The 17,883-nt window shown below is 43.3% G+C and overlaps 2 protein-coding genes and 1 non-coding gene across 3 annotated transcripts; 1 reads left to right on the top strand and 2 right to left on the bottom strand.

Annotated features, from left to right (window-relative positions):
* Positions 1 to 961: 961 nt before the first annotated feature.
* Positions 962 to 9,644, bottom strand: Lrr1 (leucine rich repeat protein 1). Its single transcript, NM_001109483.1, is given in 4 exon segments — positions 962 to 1,394; positions 4,021 to 4,742; positions 6,779 to 6,877; positions 9,403 to 9,644. Coding segments are annotated over 4 exon segments (1,269 nt in total). The 5' UTR covers positions 9,610 to 9,644; the 3' UTR covers positions 962 to 1,153.
* A 6,125-nt stretch (positions 9,645 to 15,769) lies between these two features.
* On the bottom strand, positions 15,770 to 16,068 carry Rn7sl1 (RNA component of signal recognition particle 7SL1). The gene has a single exon (NR_110377.1).
* A 180-nt stretch (positions 16,069 to 16,248) lies between these two features.
* On the top strand, positions 16,249 to 17,647 carry Rps29 (ribosomal protein S29). The gene is made up of 3 exons (NM_012876.2): positions 16,249 to 16,369; positions 16,599 to 16,698; positions 17,529 to 17,647. Exons 1-3 carry the CDS (start codon positions 16,308 to 16,310, stop codon positions 17,535 to 17,537), a joined length of 171 nt encoding a protein of 56 aa, NP_037008.1. The 5' UTR covers positions 16,249 to 16,307; the 3' UTR covers positions 17,538 to 17,647.
* The last annotated feature ends 236 nt before the right edge of the window (positions 17,648 to 17,883 follow it).

Raw genomic sequence — 17,883 nt, 5'->3', positions numbered from 1 at the left:
TCCCAAGTGCTGGGATTAAAGGCAAGAGTGTTGGATTTTTGAAAGATTTCAGAAATTGTGAATGGAGACCAGAAGAGGTATTGGATCTCTTAGAGCTAAAGTTACAGGCATTTTAAGCTGTCCAAGAAGGGTGCTGCAATCTAAACTCAGGTCCTCTGGAAAAGTAGTATTACCTCCTAATCACTAAACTCTGTGACTTTTATAACATTAAAAGTTATTTTGGGGTTGGGAATTTAGCTCAGTGGTAGAGCGCTTGCCTAGCAAGTGCAAGGCCTTGGGTTCGGTCCCCAGCTCTGAAAAAAAGAAAAAAAAATTATTTTAAACATTTATGAGTACAGGTATTTTTCTGAATGTATTTCTGTGTACCTGGTTTGTGTTATCCCTGCCTGAGAACATCAGAAGAGGGTTTCAGAGTCTCTGGAACTGGAGTTACAGTTATAAGCTGGCATGTGTGCTGGGGACTGGGAGTCTGCTGTAAGAGCAGTGCCCTTACATTACATTTCTTAAGTTATTTTGTATGCTTGTGTGCAACTTGGAAGAATCTGTTCTCTCCTCCCGTCAGTGCCGGTGACTGAACTTAGATGTCATGCTTTCCAACAAGAACCTTCACCTGCCGAGCCCAAGAACATTTTTAAAAAAAAATTTTTTTTTTTTTTTAAGAGCTGAGGACCGAACCCAGGGCCTTGAGCTTGCTAGGCAAGCGCTCTACCACTGAGCTAAATCCCCAAACCCTTAAAAACATTTTTAAATGTACTTTTAAGATTTACTTGTTATATATAAGCACATTGTGGCTGTCTTCAGACACATCAGAAGAGGGCATCATATTCCATTACAGATGGTTGTGAGCCACCATGTGGTTGCTAGGACTTGAACTCAGGACCTCTGGAAGAGCAGTCAGTGCTCTTAACCTCTGAGCCACCTCTCCAGCCCAGGTATGTGCTCTTAATTGCTGAACTATGAGTCCACTCCTAAAATTAAATTCACCTTTTATTAAATTAAAATTCCAGAGTCAAATGATTGAAAATGCTAACATAATATATTTTCTTACTGTGAAAATACACAAAAAACTTTCCTTTTTTAAATTTATTATTGCTAAAGCACAAATAAATATTCAATTGATATACATCTAGAAACCTTTCTCTTATCACACTAATTACTTTAACATATCAGAGGAATTTACAAAACAGGTTAGAGAACAAAAGTAAGAGATAATAGGAGCTTCCATTCTACCCATAGTATCTATTAAGACCACAGTGTGGGCAAGAGAGTGCAGATTCATTGTAGTCGTTCCTTGAATGAAAGATTGTAGACAAAATCTTCCACAGACACAGGTTTTGGCAGTATCCAAATCTTGGCAAAGGTGGTAAGGAATTATATCAGGGCCATATGGTATCCTATGGGGAAAATATATATATATATATTGTTACTAGATTCTTAATTTCATGTATTTAGACAAGAATTAGAATACTGGGGGTTGGGGATTTAGCTCAGTGGTAGAGCGCTTGCCTAGGAAGCGCAAGGCCCTGGGTTCGGTCCCCAGCTCCGAAAAAAAGAACAACAACAACAACAAAAAGAATTAGAATACTGAAGCTGGGTGTGGTGGTGCATACTTTTAGTCCCAGCACTTGGGAAACAGAGGCAGGCAGATCTATGTGAGTTGAGCCAGCCTTGTCTACAAATCTAGTTCTAGTTTAGCCAGGGTTCTAGTTCAAGCCCTTTCTTGAAAAACAAAACAAACAAAAATCAAAATAATCAGAACACTGAGTTATAATGAAATAAGAATAAAGTGTTTCAGAACTCAGTATAACTTTTATACTGCTAAGAATAAGACAAACAGATGGCAAAAAAAATAACAAAATGTCCCTGGATTTTGCTAGGTATAATCCTGGAAGCACTCTGGAGGATAAGGCTGAGTGAGGTTGAGGCCAGACAGGCCTATACAAGGAGACAAGTAATGAACAAATAGGGGGTTGGGGATTTAGCTCAGTGGTAGAGCGCTTGCCTAGGAAGCGCAAGGCCCTGGGTTCAATCCCCAGCTCCGAAAAAAAGAACCAAAAAAAAAAAAAAAAAAAAAAAAAAGTAATGAACAAATAGAAACAAGCTGAGGTCAACCTGAATGCATGAAACCCTGTCTTAAAAGCAAGCCTTGGTGGCACAGGCTTATAATCTCTACTTTGGAGGTTGGAGGAGGAAGATCCTAAATTCAAGGCCTGACTGGGCAGAGGATATAACTTGGTGGAAGGGTACTTGTAGCCTAAGGTTCAGTCTCCAGTGTAAAAAAAAAAGAAGGAGGCGGGGGAGGAGTGGGTGTGGTACTGTGTAGCACTTAGGAGGTAAAGGAAGGAGGACTGAAAGTTTGGGGCCAACCTAAACTACACAGTAAAATTTGTCTCAAAACCACCAAGATAATCTTTTTGGGAGGTAGGTGCTAGGGAATAAAGCTCAGTAGGTAAAGTCCTTGCAGAGTAAGCACGGGGATCTGAGTTTGATCCACAGATCCCACATACAAAACCTCAGTACAGTGCAGCACTTGTAATCTCAAAGTGAAAGAGACAAAACAGGTAGAACCCTGGACTCCCTGTCTACTTGATAAGTTCAGGATAAAATAAGACCATCTCTAAAAAGGATGGTCCCTAGGGAATGATGCTTGAAGCGACATTTGAGTCATACTTGTGTGAGCATAAATATATATACACTTTTCTTTAAAATAACATCTTTCCAGTATTTGTAGGTACTCAATAGTCCTGTTCTAATTTCATTCTACTGCTGTGTCAAAAGCAACTCGGGAAAGTTTATTTTGTATTTCTGGGTCACAGTCAAATCAGTAAGGGAAACCTGGCAGGAACCCAAGCCAGAGCTTGACAGAAACCACAGAGGAACAGGGCTTGTTGACTCACTCAGTGGCTAGCTCAGGCTAATGTTCAGCCGGTTTCCTTTTATAACCTAGGACTACCTGCCCAGAGACAGGGGTCCCCATACTAGGTTGGGCCCTCCAGTGTCAACTGCTAATCAAGACAACCCTTCACAGACAGCGCCACAGGCCAATTAATTATTCAAATGACACTTTTTTCAGCCAATTGTAGATTGTTAAGTTGACAGTTGATGCTAATAGGCCAGTTCACTTACTAGCTTCCAAATCTGTATGACAGAAACATAACAAACGAAAACAAATGCAAAAGCCTATCAAATAAACAAAACCAAGGCAATGGCATTCACTCTCACAAAACCACTGCACTTCAGAGCTAAGAGCAAGAGAACCAGCAGTTACTGAGTCCTTCATGTGTAAAATGTTTTGGTAGCTCATTTAGCCTCAAAATCTTGTAAAATATTATCCCAATTTCTGATGAGATTAAGAGGTTGACTAACACACTAAAGTCATATAAATGGGTAAAGCCAGTAGTCCAATTCAAGTATGGCTTGACAGACCACACCTCAGCACTGTGCCAGACTGGAATCAAACTTCTTGGTGTATTAGGATCAGACAGACTGCTGACCCCAGTCTTTTTTGTTTGTTTATTTTTTCCTTTAAAAAATTTTTTTAAACAGGGTCTTTCTATGTAGCCTTGGCTGTCCTGGAACTAGATCTGTAGACCAGGCTACCCTTGAACTCGAGAAATCTATCTTCTTCTGCCTCCAAAGCACTGGGATAAAGGTGTATGCTACCACCACCCAGCCAGGCACCCATTCTTAAAAGTCCCTGTAGCAAGGGTCAGGCTATGCACATTAGGAGTTATTAGGATTCACTGTTGGGGTGGGTGAGATGGCTCATTGGGTAAAGGTGCTGTGGTCAAGCCTGATGACCTGGGTTCAATCCCTAGAACCAATGTGGTGGAAGGAAGGAACCTACTCCAAGTTGTCCTCCGACCTTGTCCAAATGCTGTGGTGTTGTAAATGCTCCCATTAGTCCCTGATTCTACCAAATAACTAGAAGGTTAAAAGCCCAAAAAGACTATTACTCTGAGTTTCATCAGAATGTTAGGATGCTATTCAAGTACCATACTGCATGACTGAAAGTCTTACCTATAGGATAGCACGGCTTGTTCACAAGCTTCCAGTAAAGTTAATGGTACTTGAAGATTTATGATTGGAAGGACTTCTGGTTTTTCAAAAGTATTCCCAAAAAGGTCCAAGTATTCCAGGGATAACATTTTAAATTCACAAGGTAGATTTCTAAGTTTGTTTCGAGCTGCTGATAGAAAACGAAGGTTTGTTAACCGTCCTATCTTGAAGGGAAGGTGAATCAATTCATTATCATTAAGGTTTAAGTTAGTAAGTTCCCGGAATTGACAAAACTGCACAGGGAGTGCTTTGATTTTGTTCTTGCTGAGATCCAAACTCTGAAGTGACTTCTGAAGTGTGGATTTACACAAGGGCACACTAAACGACTCCAGCTGATTGTCACTAAGGTTAAGCTCTTGAAGGTGGGTGAGGTCTCCAATTGTAGCTGGAAGTTTTTTTATACAGTTGTGACTCAGGTCTAACTTCGTAAGACTTTTTAAGCACAGCATACGCATATCAACTCGGGCAAGCCTACAGTGAGAAGCCTGAAGATGTTCCAGAGAATATGGAAAGTTCTTGCTTAGAGGATAATCCTTTTTGGATGTGATAATCATTTTGGTTTTAAATTTTTCAAATTCTGAAGTCTTCACTGGCTTTAGTGTTGAAAGTGGTGTGTTCACATCAGAGCCTCTATGAGCCAGTCTCATAGCTGAAAGGAATGTCTTTAAATTGCCAGGATTGGCCTGAATAAAAAAAAAAATTACACAATTATAAGTCCCACCTTAAATACTTCACGCTTGCTAGTTCTTCCCTTAAAGCCCTACAGCTCCATACACAGGCATGCAGCCACAGTTCTGAAACGGACTGTAAAAATATTTTAGTATTTGGTCTAAATTTTAACTTTGGAGCATAGTGAGAGGGCTGGTAGGTAAAGGTGCTTGTTGTGCCTGAGTTCCATCCCCAAAACCCACAGAATGGAAGAAGAGAACCAACACTTGCAGGTTCCCCTCAGACCTCCACCCATGAATAGACAGACACAGACAGACAGACAGACAGACAAACAGACAGACAGGCAGGCAGGCAGACAGACAGGCAGGCAGACAGGCAGGCAGACAGACACACACATACACACACACACACACACACACACACACACACACACACACACACACACGGAATAATGGTGGGACTGGTAAGCTGGCTCAGCAACTAAGAGCACTTGTTACTCTTGCCAAGGGCCAGGTTCGGGTCCCAGCGCCCACCTTAGGCTGCTTACAACGGTCTGCTTCTCTGCCTACAGGTCAGAGATGAGGATGTCATGGTCTCAGGCACTGTTGCAGCACAGGTCCTTGTGCTGCCATTCTCCTTGCTACCATGATAATGGATTAACCTCTGAAACTGTGTAAGGGAGCCCCAATTAAAGGCTTCTTTTATAAAAGTTGCCTCCGTCATGGTATCTCTTAATGCTAATAGAACAGTGACCGAGACAAAAATGCTTTATAAATAAATTTAAAATGTATTAATAATAACAACAACAAAAACCAGACAGTGGAAAGCTGTATGTGGTGCCCAGGCCTGTCTTCCTAGCACTAGAGAAGTTGAAACAGGGTTGCTGTCAGTTTTAGGTTAGCACGGTCTCAGACCCTATCTCAGACGCCTGCATGAATCTGTCTCTAATGTACATCTCATTTCAGGGTCTGCCAGCTGGCTCTGGGTCAAACGGCAGATGCTCCAACGTTATGAGGCATGAAGGGACTGTCCAGTAATCAGCAGTCTCTACAATTTAAGTTTTGGAAGTTATGTTTTTATGCTTTCTAATATGTTCAAGTAATATTTTATTCGTTCTTAGATTTCTGACCTGGTTGAAGACTATAGTCACATAAGCAAACTTGTTTAGCATTGAGAGATATGATACAGAAATGAAAGCATGATTTTCAGATGGTGATACTGGCTAAAATTCAGGGATAGAATTCTAAGCTCTTTAGTTAGGATATGATGGTAGAGTACTTTATCTACTTGACAAATGCGATGGACTGGATGTTACCTGTCTATCATACTCTGCAATTTACATTAACTGTTATGGTTATGCTCAATTTATGCCTGAGAGAAGAGCTTTTTTTATTTGGAAAGAAAAGGTGAGGCATTGGGGACTAGGTCTAATACTTTAATTGGGGGAATTGGCATGTCCAAATGCTGAAGATCCTTATCCCCGACTGGTTTTTGATCGATCAATAAAGATGCCAACAGTCATGGCTGGGCAAAAGGAGACAGGCCAGGACCTTTAGAGTATCATGGGCTAAGAACTGAGAAAAAGGAGACAGGATCGCCATGACTAGGGGTGGGGGTGGATGGGACACAGGAGCTGCAGGAGAGAAAGTCAACCAGCCATGGGAGAATTGGGTTGGTGGGTTTCCCCAATTGGGCCGAGGGTAGGTAGCAGGGGAAAGTTTAGGAGTGCCCAGCCTTTGAGGTAGCCAAGGCATTTAAAATTAACTGTGTGCCTGTGTCTTCCATTCTCAAACCCTGTGCAAGTCTTTGGGCTTGCTGGGAGCCAGAGTGGTGTATCCGAATTCACTGCTACCGGCTGGCTATCAAGGGGCTTTAACAGCCAAGCCATCTGTGTGGATACAGTCTCCCTGTACATCCCGGGATGGCCACGAGCTTGACATGTAGATCATACTAGCGTGGGCTTACAGAAATCCTCCTGCCTTCCTTCCAGTGCTGAGGTCACAACCATTCCGTGGTTTGAATATTTCTGTTACTATTCCCAACACCATACCTTACTCAGACAGATGTCCACAGGAGGCTCCTTTAACCGGACAGTGGCTTTCCCTTCGTCCACAAATTTGGTGAAGAGCTGCTCAATATTCTCTCTTAGCTAATTAAAATCAAAGAGGAAGGGGTTGCGGGGGACATAAAAGGAGAATTACTATTTAGTAACACTCACTGAAACTTGAATGCACCAGCCTTATTCCAGGTTTTAGTTTAGCTTTTAGTTCCATGTCTAAGTGTTTTATAAGTTTTTGTTTTTTAGGCAGATGAATAGTTACAGCTTCTAGCCAGCTGACACTGGGCATTACTGCTGTGTCTGCTGAGTGACTTTCCTGCATTTTCAGAGAATGTTTTCCCTCTTCCAACTCAGTTACATGGCTATGGTCACAAGAGTCAGCAGTAGTTCTCTTCCTTCATAGTCTCGTCCCTTAGTTCAAGTGACAGTGCCTTCCACTAGACTATATGCAAACTTCATGAGAGCTGAAAGCTTGTCTTGTTGCCATGGCAACCTCTGAACTAGATGAACGACTGACATAACTGATGCTTTTTGCTTTAGACTTTAACTCTTTACTGAGAGGCTGATATGTACCAGGCACCATAATGAGAGTGGAGCAGCGTTAATAAGAATGGCATGCTGACAACAGGTACTAAGTTGACAGTCTGAGGGAGACGGTTATTGAGAAAGCACGACAGAAGGAAAGCAGGGGTCACTATAACCTAAGAAAACCTTACCCACTTTAGAGTAGAAATGTGAGTTTAAAGGTGAGAGAATTAAAAGACTAGGAACATGTTGGGATACTGGTCAGGTGGATAGAAGGAAATGGCACTTCAGGTGGGGGTAACATATTTTCACGTTGCCAGAAAGGGAGAGCTTGTTAACTGTGAGGGGCCAAGGACACAGAAGTGTACGATAGACTAAAAAGTGTTGTTTTTTTTTGGGGGGGGGGCACAGATGAGTATGGAAAGAAAACAGCCAAGAGTTAAGGATTCAAGAACCATGAAACTTGAGGGGTTGGGAATTTGGCTCAGTGGTAGAGCACTTGCCTAGGAAGCACAAGGCCCTGGGTTCGGTCGGGGCGGGCGGGCGGGGGGGGGGGGGGGGGACACGACCATGAAACTCACTAAAGGATTGAAGTTAAACACTTAGATCTGCATTAAAATTTCTCCTGGAAAGCTAGGTGTAGTGCTCAAACCTTTAATCCCAGCACTCACCCAGGAGGGAGAGCCATATGGATCTCTGTGAATTCCAGGCTAGACTGGTCTACAGAGTTCCAGGACAGCTAGGTACAAAGTGAGGGCCTATTTTAAAACAAAAACAAGTTCTCGCTCTTGGAGCCAGGTAGTGGCACTCGCCTTTAATCCCAACAATTGGGACAGAAGGAGGAGGGACTTTTATGAGTTTGAAGCCAGCCTGGTCTACAGTGAGTTCCAGACCAGCCATAGCTACATAGCAAGACCTTGTTTGACTACATACATGCATACATTTAATTTTTTTTCTCCTAGAACTGCAGTGTAAAGTCTTAGCTGGACTTGGCTGAAGGAGAGAAAGACAGGATAAAAGAGAGACAACATAGAATCAGACTCCTTAATAACTCAGACAAGAAAGGGATAGTTTAGATTATAGCTCGAATGGAAAATGTAGTTAAAATGATAGAATCCTTGCCTACCATGCATGAAGCCCTAGGTTTTGCCCTCAATACAGCAGTGCAAATCAGGTGTGTAGTGGTAACCCCAGCACTTGGGAGGTAGAGGTTGGTGGATCAGAAATTCAAGGTCTTCCTTACCACTACTACCCTAACATGTACAAGGTCCTGGGCTCAATCCCCAGCACTCCAAAATTAAATGAATGAATAAAACTAAGTTGAATAAGATAATACTCTCTTCCCTCAAGTTAAGTAATGTGAATTATAATATGTAAGGGAAAGAATCCCAGAAACCATAAAACCCAATTAAAAAAAAAAAATGAGATGAAGGGTGATGAATCATTCCCTCATCTCCAGTTACAGCAGACACGAAGACATCTTGTTTTGACCAACTATCAGTGCCTGGTAATTGAGGAAAATGGATTTTATAAATCTTGTTTTCAAACTTCCGGTTCAGTTTCAGACAGGCTAGACCTGAGTTTGCCATTAGTACTACAGGCACAAAGAACCTCTGGACCCAAGTCGGGTGAAGCATTTTCCAAACAAATAACGCAGATATATGTGGCAAACTTCTTCAACAACAACGCCAAGATTTTTTTTTGAAAGATTTATTTATTTATTTTGTATATGAGTACATTGTAGCTGTCTTCAGACACACCAGAAGGGGACATCAGATCCCATTACGGATGGTTGTGAGCCACCATGTGGTTGCTGGGAATTGAACTCAGGACCTCTGGAAGAGCAGTCGGTGCTCTTAACCACTGAGCCATCTCTCCAGCCCAACAACGCCAAGATTTAACCCAAACTCTAGCTGGATAGTATTCATTGTTATATGCACTCGCTATGTGCTGGAGATTTAACCAAGAACCTCATATAGCTGCTCAGAGGCTTGTACACGGGCGGGATCGCTATCTACCAGCTCACACCCGCAGAAGCCAGTAGCTGAATTAAGGAGTGTGTGTACGCTCAACGAACCGCGGACGCGTACCCGGTAGCGGGTTCCTTGCCTGTCCTTCATGGTGGAGACTAGCAGGCAGGCGCAGCCGCTGGTCTCTGTCCTTGCTCCAGGCTGCAGCTCATTCTTGCTCGGGGCCTGGCACAGGCTCACCACCGCTCGCACGCCCTTTCCTCGGCTCTTGAGTCCCAAGGTTGGCAAGTGACAGCTACGGACCTCAACCTCGCAGGGAAGCCTCATCTTGCAGCTAGCTTGCCTTCAGGTCCTTCAGGCTTTAAAATTTGGCGCCTCCCGCCCCGCAAGGCCGCCGGGGGGGTCCTCGCATTAGAGCTGTCCGTGGCGCGCCTGCACCCACCGGTTCTGTGGCTTCTCGGAATTCCACCTAAATTCCCTGTAGGATGGTGGAGGGCCCAATTTTTAGCGTTATTTAACGTTTAATGACCGAACCTCTGCGTGCTCGGCGTTCTCAGAGGAGCCTCCTTCTGTCTTTGGACAGGCGGCCGCCGAAGGCACCATGTTTTTAGCTGGGGGCGTGGTGGGTGCGGGTGTGCGCTGCGGGTCTGGCGCCCTCAGCTCAAGGCCCGCCTACCCGGGGTTAGGGATACCTGGAAGGCGGTTGTCACCTTGTTTATAGAGACAGACGCCAGCGAGCAAGTACTCTTGTTAAGCACCATTTCGAGTCAGAGCGGAGCTTTAGGTGACAATACTGGGCGACGCGATTCCTGTTGAGCAAGGTTTACTTTGCAGCCATGGTCGACCTTGGAAAGACCCACCTTCACTCCTCATTTCTTTTATTTACGAGCCCGTGGCGGTTGGGGATATCCAGGGTTGCCCCCACCCGCTCAGAGGAGAGGGGGAAAGGGATGAGGGAAGGGTTGTGGGAGGGGGTAAAAGGGATGTAAAATGAATAAGTAAAATAATTAAAAACTGCACGTATCGGGCTGTCTTACCCTCAATCTCTTGGGTATCAATTTTCAAGTAAAAGCTGCAAAATCCTCAGCGACTGTATATATATATATATATATATATATATATATATATATATATATATATATATATATATATATATATATATATATATATATTTGTTTGTTTATTTATAATTTTACTGACCTCGGGCCACAGAAGCGCTTACTCTCTAGGTGAAGTGGTGCAATAGAAACTCCTTTTGCCTTACCCTGATTGTACCTTGTAGTAAACAGTTCATCTAAGTTGCATATTTGTCATTGTGAAATGGCGTTCAGAAATACCAATTTTCAATTTAACTGTGGCAAAATTGCGATTTAGGCCTCAAAGGGCCATCCCCGTTCATACAGAGGATGCTGTAATTGTGTGCGCATTGGTTTCGAATCCTCAAAACCACGTATTCAGGAGATAGGCAGAGATAATAAATTGACAACCCACCACAAAAATTCTCTTATACATTCATAGATTTTGGTTGCTTAACATTTTTTTCTCCAGGTAGGTATTGTCACCTAAAGTTCTGCTCTGACTTGACGGAGAGAGCATGTCCCCTGCTAGAGCATCAAAAACATTTATTGCAGCATTCTCAGGCTTATGGAAAAAATATATTTAAGCTAACCAGAATTTTCAAGGACCATCAGGCTTCATAAGTTACCTATTTTTGGTATTTGGTGGATAATAGTTCAGAACAAAATAGAACACCATCCTGAAGTGTCACAAGTGTGCATTAGGTACAGTTGAGAGCTAGAATTTAAATTCAGTTTAAAATTTGTAATTTTAATTACATAGTTTCTGAAATGCGAAACAGTCAAGAACATAAGGGTTTTGGTTCAGTAAAAACATTAAGCAGCTTCAGTATATGTAGGTTATAGCCAATAGCGGTTTTAGGCTGACACAATGGTATATGCTGCCACATACCTGTCAGACCCTCTCTTGCACACTCTGGCCTGGATATTGGACTTACAGTCTCATGCATAGTAGACAAGCAATCATGAAGTATACCCTCCAACCCCAATATAATTTGAGCTTGAACTTGAACTCGCAGAGATCTGCTTGCCTCTGCCTCCCGAGTGCTGGGATTAAAGGTGTGTACCACCACGCCTGGCACCGATTTTCCTTCTCCAATTACACCTAAAATTTGTTTTTATTTTCCTAAGTTTCTGGCATATACTAGGCATTCAATTGATAATGCAGTGAGTTTCTCTGATGGCTCTCCACATCTTTGCCCATAATAACATCATTTACTGTGGTGTGTAGCTAGTTAGATTGTGGCAAAATAGTTGGAGCTGGAGACTGAGGTCAGTTGACAAAGATTAGCAGCCCTGGCCCCCTTGAGCTTCATATAACAAGTGGAGCATGCCCAGTTTTCGGAAAGAGACTGGAAGGCCTTCCTCCCCTGGGCTTCATGGACCTAACAGAACAAGTGCAGGAAAAACTCTGTGGTACAAACTTGGGAGAGACACTTGGCTATGTAAAAGGCCCAGGGAATGTCTTTTTTACTCAGCTCCCTGGCCCACTCCTGTAGTGATACTTCTGGAATTTTGGTTTCTTTAAACAAAACAAAACAAACAAACAAACAAAAAAACCCCACAGAAATAGGGCTAGAGACATGACTCAGAGGTTAAGAGTACTGGCTGCTCTTCCAGAGGTCTAATTCCCAGCACCCACATGGGTGGCTCATGAACACCTGTAATGAGATCTGGTACCCTCTTCTGGGCTGCAGGCAGACATACGTGCAGGCAGAACGCTGTGTACATAATAAATACAAACAAAAAACTCCACATAAATAGTATAAGAATATGCTTTCATTTTAATCCCAGGTGTAGGGATATGGGACTGTTTCAGACTGTCTGCAGCAGCTAATTACAATTTGCCTTGTGCTCTAGCAGAGGCATGGTTTTGCCCGCTCTGGACGGTTTCTGTGATTGTGTAACATTTGGGATTCTGAGAACTTTTCAGAGGGTGTATAAATGAGAACCTCAAGAGGCAGGGTGGGTGGTTCTTGGTCATTCAGGGGGGCTGGCTGTAGTTTGTTAATAATAGTGCTCAAATAAGAAACAAAGAAATTAGATTGAGGGATCTCTCTCCCTCCCTCCCTCCCCCCTCTCCCTCCCTCCCTCCCTCCCTCCCTCCCTCCTCCCTCCCTCCCTCCCTCTTTCTCTCTCTACCCTTCTTTCTCTCCTATCTAGTGATAGGGAGTGAAAGCCCTGGAATAAAGGGTGGGAAAAAGAGGAACCCTCAAAGCAAAGACCTGCTACACACTCCCATTCTCCAGAGTGCTTTCTCTCTCTCAATAAATGGTATTTATCTTTATTTTCAACCATGCATCCCACTGGGTCAGTCCTTTGTCTTGGAATTTGAGCACTTTGAACCCTAATATACAGAGCTGTGGTTACTCATGCATTTTGTAACCTGTAGACCACACGCTTCCTGGGTTCTGAGTTATTAGTGTTATCTACAAGACTTAGGAAAGCATATTTGCGGAAGGGTAAATCAACAGCAAAAGTAGATAGGCTACTTAAATTAAGAAGCATGTGCTATTTGTTTAACAAACAGAGCGGGCTCATCTTAAATCCATATTCCTTGAATAAATAGATAGCCATTTGAACTCTATTCTGATTCATTCTCCTTCAACCTTGGGGTTGGGGCAGAAAAGTAAACTTTAATGGATTCAAGTTTAAAAATCAAATGTGAAAAGATAAAAACATCACAGGGAAATAATTCCTTTTAAAGAACAACTACCATCAAAAGAAAAGCAGTGAAAGGAATTGGGGACTTCATCTAGGGCTTTGGGGCAACTGGAAAGCACTCTACCTTAAGGATTCGCCGTCACACGCATGCACACAAACACATGACACGCAAACCTAAAGGCAGCAATTTTAGAAATAGAAAAAATTTACATAAACTTGAAAATTTCCACATGGCTATCAAGAAGTCCCAAAAGGTACAGTAGTGACATCTTGGGGATAACGAACAGCTGTCTAATTGGACACAAGGCTCATTGGAGAGGTGGGAAATCCCGCCTGATATTGGAATCATAGCCAATTACCCTTGGCTAGTGAGGTCATGAGCAGAACCAACCACCACTGCCTTTCTAGACCAGTATAATTCCTAACTTCATTCCAAAGACTTAGCTGCCATAGGAAGGACGAGCGTAACTGCCACCCTTCATCGGAGATGCTCCTCTAAGAAGCAGATGGACCTTTATAGAAAGCCACAGCATGACTACGGGAAGAGATCAACTGACTGTGGGAATGTACGCCCAGCCCCAGCTGCTACATTTCAACACAACCTCAACACAACACTACACCCGGGGCTCAAGGAACATCTCAGATTGGAAGGACTGGAGGATAAGCACTTCTGCTTCCAGGAAAACCGCACCAGTGGAAGAGAAACCCCGTGCATCTAAACAAGAACAACAGCATTCACATGCCAGTGGGAATGGTGAGCATCTGGCAAGGGCACCATTGGAGGAAGAGCTACAAGGGAATTAAAGACTGTTGAGAGAGTCTTCCTCAGGCCTGAGCCCTCTAAATGGTCCTCCACCTCAAGTGGCCTGCCCTGAAAACACGCACATGTAGGCAACAATAAGTGGATTCAGCAAGATGTATTTATATGTTTATTTAAATGTGTATGTGTGATGAGAGTTCTTGGTGCTGCTTCAAGGATATCAGACAGAATATTAGACATTGGGCTAGGACAGGAAAGTAGGCTTCAGATGAATACAGCTGAGGAATGTGTCCCTTGAATCTTGATCATCTTGATAAATCCCTAGGCTTTGTTTACTGCCTTGTCTGTTCCTTGATTATCTTATTTATGCCTTGTTTGTTCCTTGACCCAGAACTGACTCTATTCTTTGCATGCACTTAAAATGGTATAAAAGCAGCTTGGGAAAAAAATAAACATGCATTAGCGCTTGCTGGAGCCATACTATAGTGTTGTCTAACTGTCTTTTATTTCCTTAATCTTCACTCCCTCCCTTGAGACCCCGTGGACTGACTGTGCAGGCTTGGTCATATATGTGGCAGTAATAATTAAATGGGTCATGAGGTGGGAGAGAGGAGGGGGAAATGATGTAACTACACTATACATATATATGAAATAAAAATAAATTTAATTTAAAAATTGATGCTTTGCATTAGCACACACATGATTCCTCACTAAAATGAATTTCTTACAAAAAAAACTTTGCATGAAAAACATAGTGTGATGGTTAATTTTGGCCCGGTACTGGATTGATGGAAGAGAAGAGAAGGCACCCCTGAGCTGGTGACCTGCAGCACTGCAATCTTCTCACTTTGTCTAGCATCAATATTTTTTTTTTTTTTTGGTTCTTTTTTTCGGAGCTGGGGACCGAACCCAGGGCCTTGCGTCTAGCATCAATATTAATCTAGGCCTGTGCTCCTCATTTGTTAGGTGCATCGCATGCCATCAGAGCAGGATAGAGAGAGACAAACAACAACAATGAATAGAACTGTAATTGGAAGGTTTGAGAGAATCCTCTGTGTGTGTGTGTGTGTGTGTGTGTGTGTGTGTGTGTGTGTGTGTAAAACACCAGATTTGAATTGAAGAATTTGACAGCAGAAATTAAATTATATCTGGTCTTTAAATCTGTGACTCTTTCATTATCAAATAATGGGTAAGGATTGTCTACCAACATCCCAAAGTAACATATTTTGTTTTTAAGTTCTCATTAGAGGTCGTCTGCAAAGGGCTTTTTTTCTTAATTGTTGTATACTGAGCTACATCCTATGTCTAGTTAAAGCTTTCATTTCGGGGGGCAGGGCTTGTGCAATTTTAGGTTTCTGTGGAAGCATGGCATCTAAGTGTTTTTCGTTAGAAACTTGCATTTTGAAATTTGTTGTTAGTTGCTGTTATCAAATTATCTAATAAAAGCAACCTTTATTTCGCATTACTTCTTTTCTTCAGATTCAGCCACTTAAACTGCTCTTGATAGCACAAGCAAGCCCAGTATTGGAGACTGAAGCATTAGAATAGGGAGTTTGAGTCAATTTTGGGCAAAATAGCGAGTTCTGGGCCTGTCTTGTCTATACAGAGGCTGTTACAAAAACAAAAGAAAAATAAATTAGGTAACTACATCTAGGTATCAAGTATACTAAGGGTGACATTATCACATAAACTGAAGGCCTTATTCCCTACTCCATTGAAAGATGAGGAGTGTGTCTGGTCAGAAGATTAAAAATCTTTTGTTAATAAGAGGGAAAGAAACCCCTATCGTTGACGCCTACTCATTACACTTGATTTAAGTTGTCTTATAATTTCGGGACAGTAGGTGTCAGTGTCGAGCGAAGGTAAAATCGTATCTCTAAGTGAACGTTTGAGTTAAAAGGGAAGGTAATTACGGTTGGGAATGAGAAAAGGGGGAATTTAATTTAAGAAAAGGTAATTAAGTTAACTAATGAATAATATAAGTGGCCAAAAGAGACGGGGTCTCGCTATGTTGCCCAGGCTGGAGTGCAGTGGCTATTCACAGGCGCGATCCCACTACTGATCAGCACGGGAGTTTTGACCTGCTCCGTTTCCGACCTGGGCCGGTTCACCCCTCCTTAGGCAACCTGGTGGTCCCCCGCTCCCGGGAGGTCACCATATTGATGCCGAACTTAGTGCGGACACCCGATCGGCATAGCGCACTACAGCCCAGAACTCCTGGACTCAAGCGATCCTCCTGTCTCAGCCTCCCGAGTAGCTGGGACTACAGGCGTGCGCCACCGCGCCCGGCGATCGCGGAGGGCGGCGGGAAGATACTAGAGTTTCGGCGGGCCGTGACGTCACCTATTGTGCCCGCCCAGCCAGCCTTAGAAATGTCACTCAAAGCACAGGAACCAATGTTATCGCACTACGCACGCGTCACGTTTTAGCGTTGTATTCTGGGTAAAGTGTGGCTCCAAGAACTTTGAAGAGCGCATGCGTGCGCCAGCTCGTTCCTTTTTCCTCCTTGGGCGTCTGAAGGCAAGATGGGTCACCAGCAGCTCTACTGGAGTCACCCGCGGAAGTTCGGCCAGGGTTCTCGCTCTTGGTAAGAAACCGGTTGTGGAGACCGCGGTTAGAGGGAAGGGCCACTGTTGGTGGCGGGTTGTCCGAAATTCAAGGCTCGCGGCTGGCGCGCCGCGCAGGGCCCTCGGAGCCGCCGTCGCCATTACGGACTGGTGCTAGGCCGGGTGGGTCCTGCTTGCCGGTGGTGCGAGTGGAGGAATGCTGTAACATGTGGGGCCTGCATAAACGCCTTCTCTTTCTCCTTCCTCCAGCCGCGTCTGCTCTAACCGCCACGGTCTGATCCGTAAATACGGGCTGAACATGTGCCGACAGTGCTTCCGTCAGTACGCGAAGGACATAGGCTTCATTAAGGTACGCGCGGTTGGGCGGGAGCGTTAAGACCCACACCCACACAGCGGAGGGTTTAAGCAATCAAGAGTTCCAGAAGTGCAGGGTGAAGGATTTAATGCCTGGTCAGATTTAGGTGTCAGGTGGCTGAAAATGTTTAACGTAGGAGATAGTATATTTTCTACATAGTAGCTGAGTATATTCTAACCGAATTTCTGACGGGGGAATGTTTGATACTGGGAAGAGCCATGTTTCAGGCCTTAATAACCACGAACCACCAAGGTTGTGGGTGATCACATTAGTCCTACTTGAAACGTTAATTCCTCAAAAGTCACTTTTTTGACCAAAGACATTTTCTAATAAAATTAAATTATAAAATTCACCTGCTTTTTAATTTACCATTTTTCCCCCCCAAACCGGTTTCTCTGTAGCTCTGGCTGTCCTGCAACTCACTTTAGATCAGGTCAGGCTGACCTCAGTCCTCTGCTAGGGTTAAAGGTGTGCATCATACCCAGATGCAGGACCAGTTCTAAATAAGCTTGTGTTTAATGGGCCTACATGTTATCTTACACTGCTCTCTGAGGTGCAGCAGAGAGTTTTAAGCTAGTATTGATCAAATAATTACTGTAAGCCTAGTGATACATTTTAAAGATTTGAATGGCTAAATTCCAGTGTGTCAAGTTTGGAGAACCATTCCTTCTCTGGTCCCAAGTTTCTTCCAGTTAGGATGAACTGTAGAAACTGGCTGCTTAGTAACTCTCCAGAATATATGACATGGTTAATGTTAGAACAAGTTAAAATGCCACAATCACATTCTAAGTAATAACTCCTTCCCCTGTGTGCTTTTTTTGCAGTTGGACTAAGCGACCTGAATGGATGATTCGACTGTCTACCCAATGAAACCAACTGTCTACCCTGTGATACCAATCATGCTAGTCTTTGTGCACACAGAATAAAAAACTGAAGGCCTCTATGTGTGTGCTGGTTTTTTATTTATTTATTTTAGAAAAAGGAAGCGAAGATCTGGTGTTGCATTTAGGAAGCCTTTCTGTTAGAAGTATACTAGGAGCTGGGTTTATTGCACTCTAACCCAACTTAAGAGGCTGAGGCAAAAATGAATTTGAGGCAAGAGGAAATGGAACCAAGACAATTAGAAATGATCTTCTTGGGTGGCACAGGTTGGAGTAGCTTAGTCACTGACTTGGGGAG

The sequence above is a fragment of the Rattus norvegicus genome, chromosome 6 (genome assembly GCF_021556685.1).
Source record: "Rattus norvegicus strain SHRSP/BbbUtx chromosome 6, alternate assembly SHRSP_T2T, whole genome shotgun sequence".
NCBI lineage: Eukaryota > Metazoa > Chordata > Mammalia > Rodentia > Muridae > Rattus > Rattus norvegicus.
The sequence above is the reverse complement of the archived record's forward strand: the minus strand, read 5'-3'. Positions and strand labels throughout refer to the sequence as shown.